The 21092-nt window shown below is 42.6% G+C and overlaps 1 protein-coding gene and 1 non-coding gene across 19 annotated transcripts in view; one reads left to right on the top strand and one right to left on the bottom strand.

Annotated features, from left to right (window-relative positions):
- C18H19orf18 (zinc finger protein 606) overlaps positions 1-21092 on the top strand; it is a 38438-nt gene that overhangs the window by 4208 nt on the left and 13138 nt on the right. For 6 of the 18 annotated variants that reach the window (XM_059877286.1, XM_059877285.1, XM_059877284.1 and 3 more), the window contains exons 5-6: positions 9215-9341; positions 9570-9668. In XM_059877286.1, coding sequence (XP_059733269.1) covers positions 9215-9341; positions 9570-9668 — 226 coding nt within the window. Of the gene's footprint in view, positions 1-9214; positions 9342-9569; positions 9669-10981; positions 11049-14456; positions 18581-21011; positions 21064-21092 lie in introns of those variants that run through there. The other 12 variants (XM_059877293.1, XM_059877292.1, XM_059877291.1 and 9 more) reach the window with 7 other exon arrangements.
- LOC112442462 (U6 spliceosomal RNA) lies at positions 5172-5276 on the bottom strand. The gene has a single exon (XR_003030553.1). It is a non-coding gene; the product is annotated as a U6 spliceosomal RNA (small nuclear RNA).

Raw genomic sequence — 21092 nt, 5'->3', positions numbered from 1 at the left:
TCCAGAAAGAAACCTTATACATATTAGTAGTTACTCCCTGTTTTCCCAACTCCCAGCTCCTGGTAACCACTAATTTACTTCTCTCTGTGTTTGCCCATCGTGGACATTTGATATAAAGGGAACCATATAATATATGGCCTTTTATGTCTGCTTCTGTCACTTAGCATGTTTTGACAGGTTATCGATGTGATTATCATTTATCAATTTTTTCCTTTCTCATGACACAGAAATAGCCATTTTTAACTTACTGTTTCAGTTTTTTAGAAGTGTGTTGGTCGCTCAATTGTATCCAACTCTTTGCAACCCCATGGACTGTAGCCTGCCAGGCTCCTCTGTCCCTGGAATTCTCCAGGAGATAATACTGGAGTGGTTAGCCATTCCCTTCTCCAGGGGATTTTCCCAATCTAGGGATCAAACCCAGGTCTCTGGCATTGCAGAGACAAATTCTTTACTGTCTCAGCCACCAGAGAAGGGTTACTTTTAAATGAGAGATTTTTATTTTAATTCTTTGAATTTAGGTGTATCCTAATGATTTTCTACTATGAAAGACAAAAATAGTTCCATTACTATATTTAGGTTTTTCATTCCTAAGTCACAATAATGAATCAAGCAAATGGGAGATACTATGATATAAAAATGTTAATAACATCTTTGCCTAACTTTGTGTCTCCCACCAACTTAAAAAAAAAAATGAACAAAACCTCCCACAGTTTAAAAGCTGACTGGTGAAGTTTGTCATAAGTGTGCTGTCCCCACATGGCAGCGCTGCTGTCTCTGGGAGGCAAGGCCTGAATCGTGTGATGCAGCGTGGTGGTTGTCTGGCATCAAAAGTTGAGTGACTGATGTTTGCTGCTGTTACAGTGTGCAGTCATTTTTAGATTCTGTAACATAATCAGTAGTGAAGCTAGACTAGGTTGAAAGATGGGCCCTGGATCAGTTGCTTGGGAATAGAAGTTAGCTGCAGTGAAATGCTATGAAGTTCTAATAACCACTGTGCTGCACTTAGCTGGCAATATTTGTGAGGGTTTCTGAGAATTATTAGAGTTAATGCCAAGAAAATAAAATGGAGAATTCAAATAACACCACCCTCCAGTGTCTGAAGAGTTGTGATTTATGAGCACATACTCCTGGCCCTCTCTCTACACTCACTTTGGATCTTTCCCTCTGGGAAACTCAAGCCTTGAATATGTGAGTTTTGTATTAAGTGAGGTTTTCAGAAACACAGACAAGAGCCCATTCCACCTCTGTTGTTCCCTCCAAATTAAATATTTATTGAAATAAAGTATTCACCTGGTGAAAACATCAAATGGCTGTCATCCCTTGTTATCGGTATAGTCTGATTTTAGAAACATATTGGTTAGTGAAGTTTTAGCTAGTGGGAGTCCAGATCCCATTATTCTGATGAACAGGGAAAATAATAATGTTCCAGCCCATTAAAAAACCCCAGCCAGCCACTCCAAATGTGGAAACTCTTAAACCCCTCCTTAACAATCCACCAAAGTTTTCTGCACAATAAACTTGCATATAAGACGTCAGTTAATGGAATACTCTGCCCCCATCATTGATTGTCTCAAGGATGAACACACTTTAGTTACATTTTCCTTCTCTGCGAAGAGCTTGCCCTAAAACAGTAATAAATCATGAAGTTTTGAAGATGCCGAAGAGTCCATCTGAATTTCTCTAGGTTCCATGAAGGGGCCAGTGGTCAGAGAATTCAGGTAATGCAGGAACAATCAGATGAGATACTGCCAGGCAAACAGCTGAGACCCAGCTCATCATGCCCTGCATCCTCCCATGGTTTAGAGTGTGGCTAGTGTATCAAATTTCATAAAGTGCCTTAGAATGTCTAGATAAACGCTTATGCTACTGCTGCTAAGTCACTTTGGCCATGTCCGACTCTGTGTGACCCCATAGACGGCAGCCCACCAGGCTCCCCTGTCCCTGGGATTCTCCAGGCAAGAACACTGGAGTGGGTTGCCATTTCCTTCTCCAGTGCGTGAAAGTGAAGTCGCTCAGTCGTGTCCGACTCTTAGCGACCCCATGGACTGCAGCCTACCAGGCTCCTCCTTCCATGGGATTTTCCAGGCAAGAGTCCTGGAGTGGGGTGCCATTGCCTTCTCCGATAAACGCTTATACATGTATGCAAAGCCATCTGTCCAAAAATGTTTACAAAAATTTGGGTGAAATATCTTTGCAGTTCATCATGGCAGATAATAATTTGGAAGATGGGAATTCAGGTAAGGGTTACCTGAGAATTGGAAGGGCTCACTCCTACCTAGAGGTGGGCCCTTCTCTGCCCTGTCCCCTTGCTCCTGAGCATTAGATAACAGTGACACGCCTCTCTCAGCCCCACCTCTTCTCCACAGCTGGTGAGGCTAGGTGCCTGTCTCCTGCCATCTCTTCCTTCTGTTTCATCACCAGCCTCAGTTTCGCATTTTCCTTTGTGTCCCTAAGGCCTCCGTGAATTGTGGGCCCTGATGTTGGGGCATGTTCTGCTGGGGGTCTTTTTTTCTTTCTATTTAGCAGACCATGGATCCTTCAGTTTTGATGACATCTCTCAACTCTGGAAATATGTTTTATTTAGATTTTTTTGACAAATTCTATAGCTATAGAAAAATATAAAAAGTGATAAGCTAGACAGGGTCCCTCCCATCACTCCAAATGAACAATTGTTAATGTTTTGCTGTATTTGCTTTGCTTTCTTTTTTAGTCCCCAATTACATTCTTCTCCCACCCTTCCTGAGAACAGCCACTTACAGCGAGTCCATTTTCATACTATGTAGATAGTATGATACATGTAGATAATAAACTGTAGATATAAGGTAATAAATAATTGTATACTTTTTAACAAGGCTTTATACATGTTTTCTTTACACCTTTCAAGGTCAATTTTGAGGTCCCTCCATGTGAGTGTAAAGATCAGGTGCATTTCTTTTTGCCCCATCAAAGACATGCACTCTATATTCATCTGTTCTGTGGATAGGCTTATAAGTCCTCCCTCCCTCTACCATTTTTCCTATTTCAAACAAAGCTGTGTGGACATTACAGTTTTACTTGTATGCACATGTAAGTTTATCTAGGCATACTCCTGGAAGCAGAATTTTGCTAAGTTTTAGGCATATGTGTTGTCAGTATGACCTGTGCTGCCACATGGCTCTGAAAGAGCAAAGCCCCTTCTCAGTCTCCCCACTCTGAGGGAAGGTGTCTGTTTCCATCTTTGCTGCTACTTGACAGTATTAATATTGGGTCTTTTAATTTTTGCTTACCTTGAAACCAAGGAAGTGTATTACTTGAATTTGCATGTCCTTGATTGTGGGGTTGAATATCTTTGCATGTAGTTGCTGGTCATCTGTATGGCTTTCTCTCTCTGTCTCACTCCCATGTCTAGATTTCTGTAGATTCTGTTGATATATAAGCATTTCATGCTTTCTGGATCCTGAATCCTTGCTGTGTATGGATTATCTTCTCCCAGTCTGTAGCTTGTCTTAACTTTCAGTTCAGTTCAGTTGCTCAGTCGTGTCCAGCTCTTTGCGACCCCATGGACTGCAGCACGCCAGGCCTCCCTGTCCATCACCAACTCCCGGAGTTTACCCAAACTTACGTCCATTGAGTCGGTGATGCCATCTAACCATTTCATCCTCTGTTGTCCCCTTCTCCTCCTGCCTTCAACCTTTCCCAGTATCAGGGTCTTTTCAAATGAGTCAGCTCTTCGCATCAGGTGGCCAAAGTATTGGTGATTCAGCTTCAACATCAGTCCTTCCAATGAACACCCAGGACTGATCTCCTTTAGGATGGACTGGTTGGATCTCCTTGCAGTCCAAGGGACTCTCAAGAGTCTTCTCCAACACCACAGTTCAAAAGCATCAATTCTTCGGCGCTCAGCTTTCTTTATAGTCCAACTCTCACATCCATACATGACTACTGGAAAAACCATAGCCTTGACTAGACAGAACTTTTGTTGACAAAGTAATGGCTCTGCTTTTCAATATGCTGTCTAGGTTGGTCATAACTTTCCTTCCAAGGAGTAAGCGTCTTTTAGTTTCATGGCTGCAATCACCATCTGCAGTGATTTTGAAACCCCCCAAAATAAAGTCTGTCACTGTTTCCACTGTTTCCCCATCTATTTGCCATGAAGTGATGGGACTGTATGCCATGATCTTCGTTTTCTGAATGTTGAGCTTTAAGCCAACTTTTTCACTCTCCTCTTTAACTTTATGATGTCTTTTATCAGGGGAATGTTTTTTGGTATATTTTTGTCAGATGTATCTGTTTTTGCTTATGGCTAGCATTTTATGTAAAGAAGTCCTTTATTTTAAAACAAAATCCCTTCCTGTCCTCCTTTATATTGCTTTCCTGAGGTTATTTATATGACCTCCTGACCTGATTGCTGTGTTTTCTGTCTCTTCGTATTCTATAGATTCTTGTACTCCAAGCCTCTTGTATCATCCTGTCGTGTTTTATACTGAAACTTTCCAATCTGGGGATTAGAATTTCAGATCATTGAAAGTTCTATGTGACTACAGCCTGGATTCTCTGTCCCCTTGGCTGCTAAATTCAGTCTCCACCTGTGCAGATGTTTCTCCTGAGTTCAGGGGCCCTCCGATCTGTTTGTGTTTACCAGAGAACTGTGTGACTGTGCAGCTGAGCAGCTTTGGTTCTTGACCTCACTGCCTCCTTGTCTCTCTTCTGTCTCTCCTGACAAGTCTCATTCTAAACTGCATGGACCTGGGTGGGCCACCATCACCAGGTCAGTTCTGCCTGCAGTTTCCTGGGTATACAGCTGACTGTCAGGTCATCCACAGACCCCCTCCTCTCTGCCTGTTTTGGGCTGAAGGGGGTCTCAACTCCAGGGCGGTCACTCACCTGGGCAACCTGAGAACCTCTGACACGCTTTCCCATCAGATAGAGTGGCTGGCAGGGGGGAGGGGCAACTGGCAAAGGTGACCTGAGTACAGGCCTTTAAGCCTGATTTTCACTCCTGACTTCAGTGGCATTTAAACCCAGAGCCCGGAGCCCCTCCTGGGGTGCCGCTTCCACTGCATCCCCTTCTCACGTGCAGAGTAGGTCTCTGGTGTTTCATTGGTCAGCCACACTCCTGCTCCCGATCTTACAGGAATGTGTGGACCACCACATGCTGATGGCTTCTTTTCTTCACTGGCTTTTCTTTTTTTTAAAATATGGAATGCTTCACGAATTTGCATGTCATCCTTACACAGGGGCCATGCTCATCTTCTCTATCGTTCCAATTTTAGTATATGTGCTGCCGAAGCGAGCACCACTGGCTTTTCTTTAAAACTAGGTGGTTTGGGGGACTTTGGTTAGTTGGTCCAGTGACTGAGACTGTGCTCCCAATGCTGGGGTCCCAGGTTCAATCCCTGGTCAGGGAACTAGATCCCACATGCTGCAACTAAGACCTGGCACAATCAAATAAATAAAATAAATATTAAATATTTATTAATTTAAAATATTAAATATTAAATAAAATAAATATTTAAAAATCACCTATTTTTAAACCTGTTAGTTTCCTGTGGTGCTATAACAGATTACCACAAACAATGACTTAGAGCAACATGAATTTATTCTCTTGTTCTGGAGTTCTAAGTCTAGAATGGGACTACAGGGCTCTTATCTTCCTGGAGGCTCAGGGGAGAATTGGCTCCCTTGCTTTTACTCAGTTCTGGAGGCATCTGCATTTCTTGGCTCGTGGGCCTTTCCTCCATTGTGCATCACTCTGAACTCTGCTTCCATTGTCTCATTTTCTCTGATGCAGACCCTCTTGCCTCCTTCACTTGTAAGCACCATTGTGATTACATTGAGCCCACCTGGATAATCCAAGATAATCTCCCCATCTCGGCATCCTTAATGTAATCACATCTCTGTAACTGTGACATCTTTCGTCATGTTGAGGTAACGGTCATTAGGATGTGGACGTCTTTGGCAGGACCATTATTCAGCTGACCACAGACAGCCACATTCATCAGCCTTAGCAAATGTCACCTTTCAGCTTTCTGCCTTTGCATCTATTTGGATACCTTAAAAAAATATAGATCCTATGATAGGCCATAATGGAAAAGAGTGTTTTTTTTTAATGTATATATATGTATAACCGAGTCAATTTGCTGTACAACAGTTATAAACAACATTGGAAATCAACTATATGTCAATAAAAATTTTAAAAAATAAGTTTTTTTTTAAAAGTTGAGTGTTAGGAAAAAATGTATTTTATAGCAAAGCTCAGATATTACATTGTTTCACCCATGTTTGTATCTGAGACATACCCACCTTTTAGGAAATGAACACAATACCTTTATCACACCCAACAAAATTAACAGTAACTTATTACTTAGTACCAAGCCTGCATTCACTTTTCCCCCACTTGTCCCCAAGATATCTTTTGCAGTTGGTTTACTCAGATCAGGATCCAAGCAGGGATGGCACATTGCATGTATTTCATATGCTGATGAAACCAGGTCGCCTGCCTTATTGGTTTGCCTAATTTTGCCCTTGTGATGTCCTCAGATGAGTGCCTTCATCCTGCTGTCTCCTGTAGATGGATAATTGAGCTAGAGGCTAGAGCAGTTACAGGCCTTGTATTTTGGGCAAGAGTCCTTGACAGGTGGTGCCGAGCCCCTCCTGTGTTGCATCAGTGGCACAAGTCGTCTGTTGCCCCATTTCCAGACGACGTGATGGATTAGTGGGTGCAGGTGCAGCCGGCCTGATCCCTCCATCGTAAATTTCCACGTCTGCTTTTCACCTGTAGTTTGGCAGTCATCACTGATCATTCCCAGAGTGCCAGGGTCCACTGTTTTATTAGGGGTTGCGAATTCTTTCTAGTGATTTTCTTCCTTCTGTCTCTGTTAAAGGTGGTTGTTCCTTTCTAAGTATTTGTGTGGGGATCTGCTGGGGTCTTTGAAGGAGTGGGAGATGAACTTGTGGCTCATTCCACCTGCTTGACTGCTGCCAGGGTGTGGGCTTGGATATTGTTAACTGTTGAACTTTGACGCCATGTAAGTAGGTGCCACCTTCCAGGGAGATAGCATCCTAAGAGCACCCTGGGCAGGAAGCATGGCCTCCTGCCTGGGCCCCCTGTTTTGGCGAAAGCTTTCACTTTCATGTCAGATTCAAAGGATTTGTTAACAAAATAAGCCACTCGCTATATACAAATAAGTAATACAGATATTTGTCAGAGAATTATCTTACTTTCAATATACTAACATTAAAAGAGAAATAGAGTGGAGGATACATCACTAAATTGGGTTTTGACCAACATCCAGACTTAAACAGTGCTGGGAAGTCACAAGTCACAGCACATCCGGAGTCCCAACTGGGAAAAGGTTCCAGGCAGCGCATCCACTCTGTGGGTGAGACTTCAGAGATTGCAGTTCAGGTTCCTGCTTATAATCCCAGGACGGAGGCAAACTGAGATCATCATCGATATGTGACCGAACTGCAAGCCTTGTTTCATGTTCATGCTGTTTGTTTTGTCTTGTAAAACTTGGAATGTTGCTGGGGCTTGGGGTTTGGTTGGAGCTTGGTTGGCCAGGCCCCCTTTAGGGGCGCAAGGACCTCAAGATTCCTCCCTCATTTTATCTAAGGTGTTGCAAGTCTTGCACTCAGCACGCAGTTACTCCCAGTCAGGGCACTGTCCACACAGGTTAGAAGCAAGGTCAGAGACCTGTACTGCTTTGTCTCTGAAGCCTAAACAAGACTATTTTTTAAAAATTTCCCTAACACCCCTGAGTGTATCACTCTGGAAGTGCCGTGAGTTTATGCTTTGTGCACACTTAGGTTTTGTGCACTTCTCTACCTGAATGTCACATTTAAGTAAAAATGTTTACATTACCCAAAAATGTAGAGGCAGCTGCCATTAAGAAAACTGAGGCCTGGGCAGGTCTTCAAGAGGAAAACCCATTGTCATTGAGGAGTCCGAGTTTTGGGAGGGTTTCACCATAGGAGGTTGTGATCAGCAGTTGTAAATGTTTTTTGAAGTAAGAGAATCACTGGAGCAGAAGCAATTCTGTGTTTCAAGCCAGTTGTGTGAAAGGGCTGAGGGGAGCAGTTCAGACCAGTAGAGAAATCTATACTGAAGACCCAGCATGAGAGCTGGCCCTCATCAGAGATGACAGGCTTGGTTTATGAGCCATGACCCACAGGGATGGAAGGAAGGCGGCTGTATGTGGTTGGAAGAGAAGTGTTTAATAGGCTTTGTAGAGGTTCACCAGATGCTATGAGGGGAAGCACACCGCACACGTGTCCATTCAGTGGGTATTTGTCTTGACGGAATTCTGTGCTGACCTGGAGGAGAGGACCATAGTGGATAGACAGGCCAAGAGAGAGGCCTCAAAAGGAGCAGGGGCTGTGGGGTTTGTAGCACACGTCCCACAACACACAGCTCACTCCCCACTGCTCTCATGAGGGAAGACATGCCCCTGCCCCACGCTGGAAGTGCCCAGATACCTGAGACTCACTTTGATGGCTTCAAAGGACTGTGCAGGATGCATTTGTTGCAAAAATCAGACATCCTTTAATTTTTCTAGTGGGTATTCCTGGTTGTTTTTCTTAAAAACGTCAGTTTGAACTTTTTAGAACTCAGAGTGCTTTGATAGCAACTGTTAGTGGTTCTCCTTGGCTTGGACAGCTCTGCTCAGTCCTGGCCCACCCCACCTCCAGTGCTTGGGAGGCTGTCCTCAGAAACAGTCTGGGAGTGGAAACTTCTCTCTGTGCCCAGGAAGGCAGCCTCTGAATGTTTAGAGAGCCCTTCCAGGTCCTGGACCCACTTGTGGAGCAGATGTCAGCCCCAGGTTCTCTGCTGTGTGATCAGGGCTCATGCTCTGCGTCCATCCTGGTCCTGGCCTTAGTCTTGGTCTCACTAAGTGTCTGCAGCTCTGGAAAAGCAGGGAGAACTGTCCAGACACTACCCAGTGTTACTAGGACTGAGCAAGACTAGGGAGAGAGCTGCTCATTTTTATTGTGGTTACTGTGAGCCCAGGTATCCACTTGTCTAAGAGTACATTTCAAATGCAGGGCCCTGGCTGGCTCCCAGTGAGACCTTATCCACATCAGTCAGAATATTGAGTACATTCAGGGCAATTCCTCTATGTTCTGTCTCCTCCCCAACGCTGTCAGCCCTACTCCCTCCTCAGAAAACACTAGATGGAATGGGGGGCAGGGAGAGGCGTCTCCAGGTTGAAGAGGAACATGTCTGGTCTTTTAGGAACCAGTGACCTTCAATGATGTGGCTGTGGACTTCACACAAGAGGAGTGGGGGCAGCTGGACCTTGTTCAGAGGACCCTGTACCGTGACGTGATGCTGGAGACCTATGGGCACCTGCTCTCTGTAGGTAAGCTGCTGGCTGGCTGAATAAATGAAGCTGTCCTTGCAATACCCTCTGCTGCTCCCTGTTTACCATCTTACATGAGCCTCAGGAGGGCCGAGGTGATCATGAGCCCTGAGGTTCCAGGATGGAGTCCCTACTGATCATAAAGTATGAAGTGAAGTCACTCATGGAAAGAGTAGGGGAAGGAGGGTTACATGACTACACAAGTCCATGTTTTTCCTCTTCATGTAGGGAATCAGATCACCAAGCCTGAGGTCATCTCCCTGTTGGAGCAAGGAGAAGAGCCATGGTCAATGGAACCAGCATATCCTCTTCAAGGCACTTGTCCAGGTGAGAGCAGGCCCCAGGTGGGAGTGAGGAACCTTCCTCCAAGCCCTACTTTTTGAGAAAAGGGCTGAGGCCATGAAGAGTTCACTTCCTCAGAAAGCATCACAGTTCCTTCCAAGAAGCTTCATCCCTTGTACTATTTTCAGAGCAAAAATGCCCACCTTCTTAACAAGGTAGCAATTTTTGTATCCTGCAGTTTCCCTCCTTACCTCTCATATTATCTGCTGTCCCTTTTGTCTAAAAAGACTTCTCATTCAGTTACCTGCTTTTTAATTTTTTATTGCAAAACTTGTATCCTTGTAGTCACAGACTCTTCTTTCCAAAAAAAAAAAAAGTATCAAAAAGTGATTGTTTAATACAGATAATGTATCTACATGGTTTAAAAACTCAAAGCTATATAAAATGGGTAAGTGAAAGGAAGTTTCATTTATACTTATTCACACTGTTCTTATCCTCCAAAGAGACACACAGAAACACACACAGGTAACCCCTTTCCTTTTACTATAAATTTTTGGTTATTTTACTAGTGGTTGTCCTGGGAATTATAATTAACATCTTAATTTGCAGCAGTTTAGTTTGGATTTTATGTAATTGTCTTTTAAATCAGATAGGAAACAAATAAAAATGCAGTTATACAGTCTTGGATTTTCCCAAGTAGTTACCTTTATTGGTGGTCTGTATTTTGAGTTATTGTCTTTTCATTTCAGTCTGAAGAACTCCTTTTAGCATTTCTCATACGGCAGCTTTACTAGCAAACTCTTACCTTTTGTTTTATCAGGGAAGGTCTTGATTTCTCTATTTTTGAATGATAGTTTTGCCAGGTATAGGATTCGTGGTTGACACATTTCTTCTTTCTGTCCTCCCTGGTTTCTGATGAGAAATAAGCTGTTAATCTTGTTGAGGATCCCTTGTGTGTGATGACTTGCTTCTCTCTCGTTGCTTTCTTTGACTTTTGAAAATTTAACTACAGTGTATATATATGTGGCCTTCTAGATTCCCAGGAATATGTTAGAACTTTTCAAAGCTCCTATGCATATCTCACTCTTCAGCTTTTCCTTTCATTTTTTGGTTAGTATATCGTTTGCCCCAACTATTTTGCATCATCTCGGACAGTAATTAAAAAAAAAAAAGACTTCTTAAAACTTGGCCTGGAAATGTTGGACAGATCCCTACTTCCTGGAAGCTTTTAGCACTGTGCAAGTTCCCACAAGTCTTTCAAGTGGGATCTTTCTGGGAATCACCAAACAGCTCAGATAATGACTATTCTTTGGGAGTGAGGCTTTGAAAAAGCTCTAGCTTTGTTCTGTTTCCTCCAGCACCAGAAATATGGGATGTTATTTTCCAAGGCTACTGCTGAGTTGAGGAGTCAGAGATGGGATTAGGGTAAGTTAAAATGCTACAAATCTGTTACTATCAAAATTAACTATTCTCCTTGAATAAACTCTCTCTGGGTCACTGCACAGCTTTGGTTAAGCATATAGACACAATAGTTACTTTTCACCTTTCCAAAGGTGAAATACAGTACACATTGTTCTGTATTTTGTTATTTTTAATTTAACAATATACTGTGCTCTCTCTTGAGTCCTAAAGGTGGACATCTTCCTGTCCACTCTAACGAAGTGGGCTTTTGTGGGGTCTTACCTGTTGCCCCCATCTGGATCTGAAAGCCTGTACCAAGGCGTCATAATTTCCGGTAGCTTTTATGTGCTGACCTTTCTGAGTAATCATCCTGAGCCCTGTGGTTCCACCAGCTCCAGCTTTACACTTCTGCCTTCTTGCAGATCATCTCAGCTGTCTCCTTGATACTGATAGAACCAGGAATCTCACTTTCCCTTCTGGCTGGTGTCCCTGTCTTCCTGATGTGTATTCCTTGTTCAGCCTTCTGTGAATCCCCGGAGCTGGAAATGGGAAGGTCATCCTGACTCCCTGTTCTTTCCTCTCTAAGAAGGAATCTCTCTTCTCATCCAGCTCAAGTTGCTGAGTAAATTTTATTTGTTATGAGCCTCTCAGGTGGTATTTCTAGATTTACATCCCTGAAGTCTTCCATTAATGAGGCCTCTGCCAGTAAATCTACAATGACTTGGATTACCTTTTAAATAACTGACTCAATTTCAAGACCTTCCTATTTTCTCTATTTTCTTTTTCTCTCGTTATTTCCTGCCTAATTCCTGGAGTTTACTCAGCTGGCATCCTTAAGGATGTGTGATGCCTTTGCTCATCACAGCTTGCTTCTGCTTGTGCCATTCTGGCAGTCTGTATTTGAGCCATGCTCGAAGGCTGAGCTCATGTCGTTTCTTGTGGGTGAAACCTTCCTGGATGGCTTCTGTCATGCTGATCTCCTTTTCTGGCCTCCCACCTGCTTAGCATCTACAGCCCCACAGTCACAGTGATGTATAGTGTTTCGATTGTCCTTTCATCACAGAGATTATAATTTACAGGTGGAAGATATGCTCAGGCCACAAATACTGGTTGTAAAGCTGGTCCGAAATTGTTTGGTCAGTGACTTGGTCAGCTACCATTTAAAAAAGTTTTTTACTGGGAAAATTCAAAAGCTATTTGAAGATCATTCCCAGACTTCTGGGGCTTCCCTGGTGGCTCAGCAGGTAAAGAACCTGCCTGCCAATGCAGGAGATGCAAATTTGATCCCTGGGTCGGGAAGATCCCCTGGAGGTGGAAGTGCAACCCACCCCAGTGTACTTGCCTGGGAAATCCCATGTACAGAGCAACCTGGTAGTCCATGGGGTCACAAAAAATTGGACACAACTGAGCACAAAGAGGGACTCTCTAACTTCTAGGAGCGAAGCTTAAAATTGATAATAAATGCCAGTTCTTTAGCAGAGTAGAATCTCTCTCTCTTGTAATGGACTTGGGTAGTAAAAGGGGAAAATAGTATATAGTGAAGAAAGCATAAAAACCTGAAGAAAACCAGGGTCTAGGTCCATATTGGGTTCCTGTAGCTTTTAGACACTGTGGTATGTTGAATAATGATACCCTCCTCCCTCCACAAAATGTCCACATCCAAAGCTGAATATGGTGCTTTATGTGGCAAAAGTGGCTTTTCAGATGTGAGTTAAACTAGGAATCTTTTGAGATGCAAAGATTATCTTGGATTGTCCAGATGGACCCATTGTAATCATGAGATCCTTAGAAGAGTGAGTATCAGAGACACCGATATGATTGACAGAAGTAGAGATAGGAATAATATACTTTGAAGATAGAAAGAGGAACTACAAGTCAAAGAATGCAGGCAGCTTTTTAAAGCTGGGAAAAGCAAGGATATGGATTCTCCCCTAGAGCTTCTGAAGGAAAGCTATTTTGATTTTAGCCCAGTGAAAGCCGTTTATAGCCTCTGACTTTCAGACTGTGAGATGGGTGATTTGTTATAGCAGCAATAGGAAACTAGGAAACACCCTTCCGTTGCTGGAGGACTGATAACTCAGGGTGATGATAGGTGGCTTCCACGTATTGAATTTGCCAGACATTTTGTTGGTTTTACAATCTCATTTAATCTTTGGAAAACTCACCTAAGGAGAGTGGCAGAGCCAGTAATTAAATACAGATTATCAGACTGTAACTCCTGTACCTTTTTCATTGCAGTATTCTGTCTTTCAAGTCTGTCTCTTCTGCCATCACTCTACAAATTATTCTGCAGTGTTAAAAGAACTTTAGGAGTATCCTTAAACTTTGTGATTTTTGCCCTTTGGGCAGATGGTTTTGTGTTACTGAGTGAACTCTGTGGAATAGGAAATAAGGCTTGACGCCTTGTTGGTGATACTTTCACTTAACACCCCTCCTTTTTTTGGTAGGTGTCAAAATAGGAGAGCAATAGGACATTATAACATAGAAATTAATTGACATGCTTTAATAATTTAAATATTAGTTGCTGAGGGGCTGCTTGTTCATATGTCTTTTGCTTAACCAGTTGTTATTTTTTCACCTTAGTAGTATTGAATGTGTCAGGATCCTCCAGACACCCCCCCACCTCCGCACCAACTTCAGTAATTCTCTGGAAGTACACACTGGACTCAGAAGGCATTAAACTCAGGGTAGTGGATTGTTACAGTGAAATAATACAGAGCAGCATCAGCAGAGGGTAAGGTGTGTGGCGCTAAGTCCAGAGGAAACCAAGTGCAGGTTTTCAGTAGTCACTTATTCTAGTCATCCTTCACGTGGGGAAGTGTTCCTAAATGGGTTTATTCATATCCATTACACGTTTTGTAGTCACTTATTCTGGTCCTCCTTTACATGGGGAAGTGTTCCTCAATGGGTTTATTCATATTCATTACACGTTTTGTAGTCACTTATTCTAGTCCTCCTTTACACGGGGAATGTTCCTCAATGGGTTTATTCATATCCATTACACGTTGTGTAGTCACTTATTCTGGTCCTCCTTTACACGGGGAACGTTCCTCAATGGGTTTATTCATATTCATTACCCATTGTGTAGTCACTTATTCTGGTCCTCCTTTACATGGGGAATGTTCCTAAATGGGTTTATTCATATCCATTACACGTTGTGTAGTCACTTATTCTGGTCCTCCTTTACACGGGGAACGTTCCTCAATGGGTTTATTCATATCCATTACGCGTTTTGTTTTCTACTTAACTACTTACGCTCACTCTTTACTATTTTCCTCTTTCTTGTTATGATGTTTCTCTGGGTTACCAGTCTATTTGGAAACAAGTTCACAGTTGCCTTTTCAATAACATGGACAATAAATCTTACCTTGTCCACCCTACTCTTAGAATTTGTTTCTCTATACTCTCATGGACTTTTTCTATTTATTTCAGAATGGATGAAAAATCTTGAAAGCAAAGCATTGATCCCAACACAGAGCATACTTGAGGAGGAACAGTCCCATAGCATGAAGTTGGAGAGATACATATGGGATGATCCTTGGTTCTCCAGGTTAGAAGTTTTGGGATGTAAAGACCAATTAGAAATGTATCACGTGAACCAGAGTACAGCTATGAGGCAGATGGTCTTCATGCAAAAGCAGATACTATCTCAAAGAGGCTCTGAGTTCTGTGAACTTGGAGCAGGGTGTAGCCAGAGCTTAAACATTGTTCCATCTCAGAAAGTTTCTCAAGTAGAACATTTCTATAAGCCTGATGTAAATGCTGAAAGTTGGAGATGTAACTCAGCCATAATGTATACTGATAAGATTACCTGTGAAAATAATGAGTATGACAAAGCCTTCTACCAGTCCATGCAGCCTGTTCACCCTGCAAGGGTACAAACTGGAGATAATCTTTTAAAATGTACTGATACTGTTAAATCTTTCAATCATATACTGCATTTTGGTGATCATATGGGAATGCATACAGGAGAAAAACTCTATGAATATAAGGAATGCCATCAAATCTTTAACCAGAGCCCATCATTTAATGATCCAGGAATTCATATTGGAGGAAACCAGTATGATTACAAAGAATATGAAAACATCTTTTACTTTTCATCCTTTATGGAACATCAAAAAATTGGTACTGTAGAGAAAGCATATAAATACAACGAATGGGAGAAAGTCTTTGGGTATGACTCCTTCCTTACACAACATACAAGCACTTACGCTACAGAGAAGCCTTATGAATATAATGAATGTGGAACATCTTTCATCTGGAGTTCTTACCTTATCCAACATAAGAAAACTCATACTGGAGATAAACCCTATGAATGTGATAAATGTGGAAAGGTTTTTAGGAATCGTTCAGCCCTTACTAAACATGAACGGACTCACACTGGAATAAAACCTTATGAATGTAATAAATGTGGAAAAGCCTTCAGCTGGAATTCTCATCTTATTGTACATAAGAGAATTCATACAGGAGAGAAACCTTATGTATGTAATGAATGTGGGAAGTCTTTCAACTGGAACTCCCATCTTATTGGGCATCAGAGAACTCATACTGGAGAGAAACCTTTCGAATGTACTGAATGTGGGAAATCTTTCAGCTGGAGCTCCCATCTGATTGCCCATATGAGAATGCATACTGGAGAGAAGCCCTTTAAATGTGATGAATGTGAAAAAGCTTTTAGGGATTACTCAGCCCTTAGTAAACATGAAAGAACTCACTCGGGAGCAAAACCATATAAATGTACTGAATGTGGAAAATCCTTCAGCTGGAGCTCCCACCTTATTGCCCATCAGAGAACTCATACAGGAGAGAAACCCTATAACTGTCAGGAATGTGGCAAAGCATTCAGAGAACGTTCAGCCCTAACTAAACATGAAATAATTCATTCTGGGATTAAGCCCTATGAATGCAATAAATGTGGAAAATCCTGTAGCCAAATGGCTCACCTTGTTAGACATCAAAGAACTCATACTGGAGAAAAGCCCTATGAATGCAATAAATGTGGAAAATCCTTCAGCCAGAGCTGTCACCTTGTTGCTCATCGGAGAATCCACACTGGTGAGAAACCCTACAAATGTAATCAATGTGAAAGATCCTTTAACTGTAGCTCTCATCTTATTGCTCACCGGAGAACTCATACTGGAGAGAAACCATACAGATGTAACGAGTGTGGAAAAGCATTTAATGAGAGTTCTTCCCTTATTGTACATCTGAGAAACCATACTGGAGAAAAACCCTACAAATGTAATCATTGTGAGAAAGCTTTCTGTAAGAATTCTTCTCTTATTATTCATCAGAGAATGCATAGTGGAGAGAAACGCTTTATATGCAACAACTGCGGAAAAGCCTTTACTGGTCACTCAGCCCTCCTCCAACACCAGAGAATTCATAGTGAAGAGAAACTCTGTGAATTGAATTGATGAGGTTTTTATTTTATTGTACACTTGATAACACACTGAAAAAACCCTATAAGTATAATCAAGCAGGGAAATTTTAATAAGAGTTTAGTAAGACTTCTCCCCCTATTAATCAGTAGAAATTATCTTTGTAGAAGAAACCTGTGAATGAAAAGAATAAGTAAAAGCCTTCCACAGTTATGTAGCCCTTGCTTAAAATCAAATAAGTACAATGAAGAGAACTCGAGACTCCCCTCATGGTTCACCAGGAATCCTACTTGAGCAACATGAACATAGGGAATGAAACAGCTATTAGTGAGATCTCTACTGTTTGTGGCTCAGAGTGCATTGTTATGGAAAAAACTTTATCCTAGAAAAGTATTTTCAACTGGAAATACACTGTTTTGCATCCAGATGGAGTACTGAATGGAAGCCTTACAATAACATTTGTGCATCATTATGGAAACACAGATTGTGCTATTGTAAGAGGAGGGTCTGGGTGCCCTTTAAGAATAGAATATGGAATACTAAACCTGAATTTAAGAAAAGAATAGTATTGAGTGGGATATTTACTGTTGATCAAGATTAGCCTTAGGAAAGAGTAGTAAATGAGATTACTAATGACGGAAAGGTTACTGTGCAGAAGTATGAGACTGATGTTCTTGGAACACAAGGTGATAGTTCCTAACCCAGTGTGTCAGTGTCCATGGTTTACTTATGACTGCAGTCGGACAATTAGTTTGTAATCTGTTCTAGGCAATCACATAAGTTATAATTATGGACACTGAGTCAGAACACATAACATAAAGGAATAAAAAGGACACGAAACTGTATGTACATATCCACTAGAACATCTGAATAGTGTATTTGCATAAGGACTGGAAATACTCATGGGTAAATTAACCTAATAAGATTTTAAGTTTTACAAACACATACAGCACTTACTGTGTACTAGACTTTTTTTTAAATGCTTTTCAGATATTAACTTATTCAGTCCCCTTAATTCTATAAGATAGGAACTATTATTATCTCAATTTTACAAGTGGGGAAACTGAGGCACAGATCATAAGAAACCTACCTAAGGACACACAACTAGTTAGGAGTAGAGAGATTGACTCCAGAGTTCATGTTTATAACCACTGTGTTACGCTGCCTCTGCAGTGATTTTTTTTTTCCCCTTAATGTGTTTTTAAAAATTTTCTTCACTGTTTTTATAGTAGATATTTGGTAATAAAAATCAAATTCCTAAACAATGAGAAAGTTATCTGGCTCTTTGCCTGTGGAATTTCTGGTAATATGAGAGCAAAGCTCCCTTTGAAATACGAAGTCTAGATTGGATGTTGAGGATCACTGCATTTTCTGGGCTCTGGTTTCCCAAGAATTTCACCACCTCCATCCCTGAAGATTATAGTCGACCAGGGGCTGGAGGACTCACTGGAGGTTTGGGCAAATCAGAGGAATGCCCCTTGATGGGTTTAGAATTACCCTTCATGAGGCAGAGGGCAAGAAACACCTCTGCACAGGAAATCCCCGTTTCTCAAGGTCTCCCTGGGATGCAGTGTTTCCTTATCTTCTCTAGATGAAAAGATTGCTTGATAGTAGGGAGGACTCAGAAGGGAAGAGAGATCATCAATCATCTCATAAAGTGAGGAAGTTTCTCTGCTCAGAGTGGAAAGAGGGGGTAAGATGAATAGGAGGACTTGGGTGGTATTTCTTTGGTTCACAAATATTTCCTGTGTTCCCCTAAAGTTGGGCCATTATTTGGGACCAACAATCCTTCCTGGATAGGTTTCAACGGTATTGGTTAGAAATCCAGGGTACAGAAAGTTCATCTAGTTCTCTAGGGGTCCATGACGCTCCAAGGGGTGAGAAGCAGTCACCTGCTGGTATTGTGGGATGCTGTGTTCACTATCTGATGCCTATAGCTGGTGCTTATATAGGTGGTATCTGATCCTTACCTTAATGTATAGTTAACCCAATAAATGTTGCAGGGGTAAATTAATTGGATTTCTCATGTGATTTGTGCAAAGATCATTGAAGAGTCGAGAGCTATCAGCATTATCTCTGTAAGAGAAAGCAATCTAATGTATCAAAGAGTTGTACTGCCAATATATGGGAATTGTATTCTAATACCCAAAGAAATACACTTGGAGTGAACCCAGATTCTCTTGATTTAGTGACTCCAGAGGGTTTTGGAAGTCATATACAATATTCCACATGCATCCTCGTAAGTTCTTCTGTAACTATATTACCAAGCCTCGTATTTTTAAAAGTATTTCTCTTTAAAGTTTTGTTTATTCATTTGGCTGCGGCAGGTCTTAGTTGCGGCATGCAGGATCATGTTTAGTTGTGACGTGTGAGAGCCAGTTCCCTGACCGGGGATCGGACCCAGGCCTCCTGCACTGGTGATGTGTGAGAGCCAGTTCCCTAACCGGGGATCGAACCCAGGCCTCCTGCACTGGGCCACTGGACCACTTTAGGAGGTCCCCAAAAAATATTTCTAAAAGGGCCTCCTGGACTTCTAAAGGGTTGTTCTAAAAGGATCCCAGTCTTGTGTTTCCTCCTAGGAGGATTCCCTATCTCCCTACCACCCATCATGCAGCCTCATGTGTCCAGGACTCCCAGGTCCCCTCTTACCTCCCTTATTCTCACCAAAACATGGCTCAGTTCATTGCCCTTTTGATACCCCTGCTTCACTCTTCCCCAGCTCTGAAACCTTCTGGGCCCGGTGGGAAGTCTCCATTCACTCATCATCTGCTGAAACACGAGTCTCCTCTTTGCACAGCACCTCTTAAGATCCTTGCAGGGAGTGGCTGCTTTCTCCCCTGCTCTTCTTCACTCGTTGTTCTCCCACCCTTAGATTGTTCTCCCTCCCTTTTCTCTAAAACAGTGCTGACTCTTGGAAGATCAGACTGTCATATCACTCCTGCTGCTTTGTTGCAGTCACCTTATGAATGGTTCGCTTGTCTGCAAAGATTTCTACTCCTGCAGTATTGCATCTAAGACCGCCCCCATCATACTCCCAGTCCCACTCTCCGTGTAGACGACCTTCCCATGTCCTGACCTCACAGCTTTTCAACCTCTCTGCTAGTGGTCTTGCCTCCCACCCAGCCTGCAAGACACTGCCATTGTCGTCCCTAGGACCATTCCATTACCAGTGGCTAGGACCTGCCCACCATCTGCTTCAAGTATCTTTTCCTATGCTAGTTGGCTATTTAGTACCAAGATTCCAACAATCCCTTGACTGAAGCTTCCTTCTGGGTTGCTCCCAGCAGATGACTTTGCTTCCTGTTTCCTGAGTGAATAGGAGCCACCAGCAGAGGCCTTCCATTGTAGGTCTCCACCTCCTCTACCCACTTTCGGTAACATCCGTGCCTTCCCACTGGTGCCTTTATACAAACTGACTGTGTTGGCGCCAGAGCCTGTTCCGTGTCCACTGCCTCAGGACATTGTTCCTGCAAGTTTCCCTTATCTCTTGTATCATCAGGTTTTCTATATATACTGAGTTATCCCCATTGATGTGCAAACATACTTTAAAAAAAGAAAACCCTCTAGCTCCTGTATCAGTCTCTGCCTTGTTACAGAATTTCTCAAAGTTGGTCTCTTTTTGCTGTCTTCATTTCCCTTCCATTCTTTCTTCTGCTCAGCCATTCAGTTGCGTCTGTCTCTGTGAACACATAGACTGTTGCCCACCAGTCTCCTCTGTCCATGGAATTTCCCAGGCAGGAATACTGGAGTGGGTTGTCATTTCCTCCTCCAGGGGATCTTCCCGACGCAGGGATTGAACTGACGTTTCCTGTGTCTCCTGCGTTGGCAGGCAGATTCTTTACTGCTGAGGCACTGGGGAAGCCATTCTTTCTTGAACGCACTCCAAAACCTACCTTGCTGCCACATGTCCTCCACATTGCTGAATCCAGGGGTCAGCTCTGTTTTCTTCCTTGACTTTAGCAGCAGCATCTCAAGTTCTCAGGTGATGGTCCTCTCCTCCCTGAAGTACGCTCACCTGGCTTTGGGGCTCGACCCTGCCCCTCTGGCCTGCACTTCAGGTCCGCTTTGCTGTTTCCTCCCCACTTCCCGTCTGCTCACACTACCTTGGCCTCACCCAGTCTTGGGGCTCTGTGAACACCACAGGTATGCTGCCGAATCTCCCTTTACGTCTACAGTTTGGTGAGTTTCGGAAAAAACGTCCATATCCTTGTAACCACCACTACAGTAAAACTAGAGAGTTTTTTCCCTTCTCCAGAAAGTTCCCCATGTCTCTTCACAGTTAATCCCCACCACAACCCTAAGACCTGGGCAGCCACATGTCTGTTTTGTGAATATACATTAGAACTGTCTTTTAGAGTTTTCTAAAGGTAGAATTGTACAGTGTTCTATTTGTATCCTACGTTTGTATCCAGATACTTTGGCTCAGCATGATTTTGAAGGCTCCTCCACGTTGTAGTGTGTGTCAGTAGCTTGCTTTCCGTTATGTGGATGAGCCACAGCGGTCATTCTGTTCACCTGTAGATGGACATTACCTTGAGCCCAGCTCTGGGCCAGTGTAAATACAGCTGCTCTGGATGTTCTTTTTCACTGTTATTTGTGTGTGCAGGTTTTCATTTATCTTGGGTAAAACCCTAGCAGTGGAGTAGCTGAGTCATATGGTAAGTATATGATTAACTTCATAAGATAC

The sequence above is a fragment of the Bos taurus genome, chromosome 18 (genome assembly GCF_002263795.3).
Source record: "Bos taurus isolate L1 Dominette 01449 registration number 42190680 breed Hereford chromosome 18, ARS-UCD2.0, whole genome shotgun sequence".
NCBI lineage: Eukaryota > Metazoa > Chordata > Mammalia > Artiodactyla > Bovidae > Bos > Bos taurus.
Note: the sequence above shows the minus strand (reverse complement) of the source record. Positions and strands in the feature narration are given on the sequence as shown.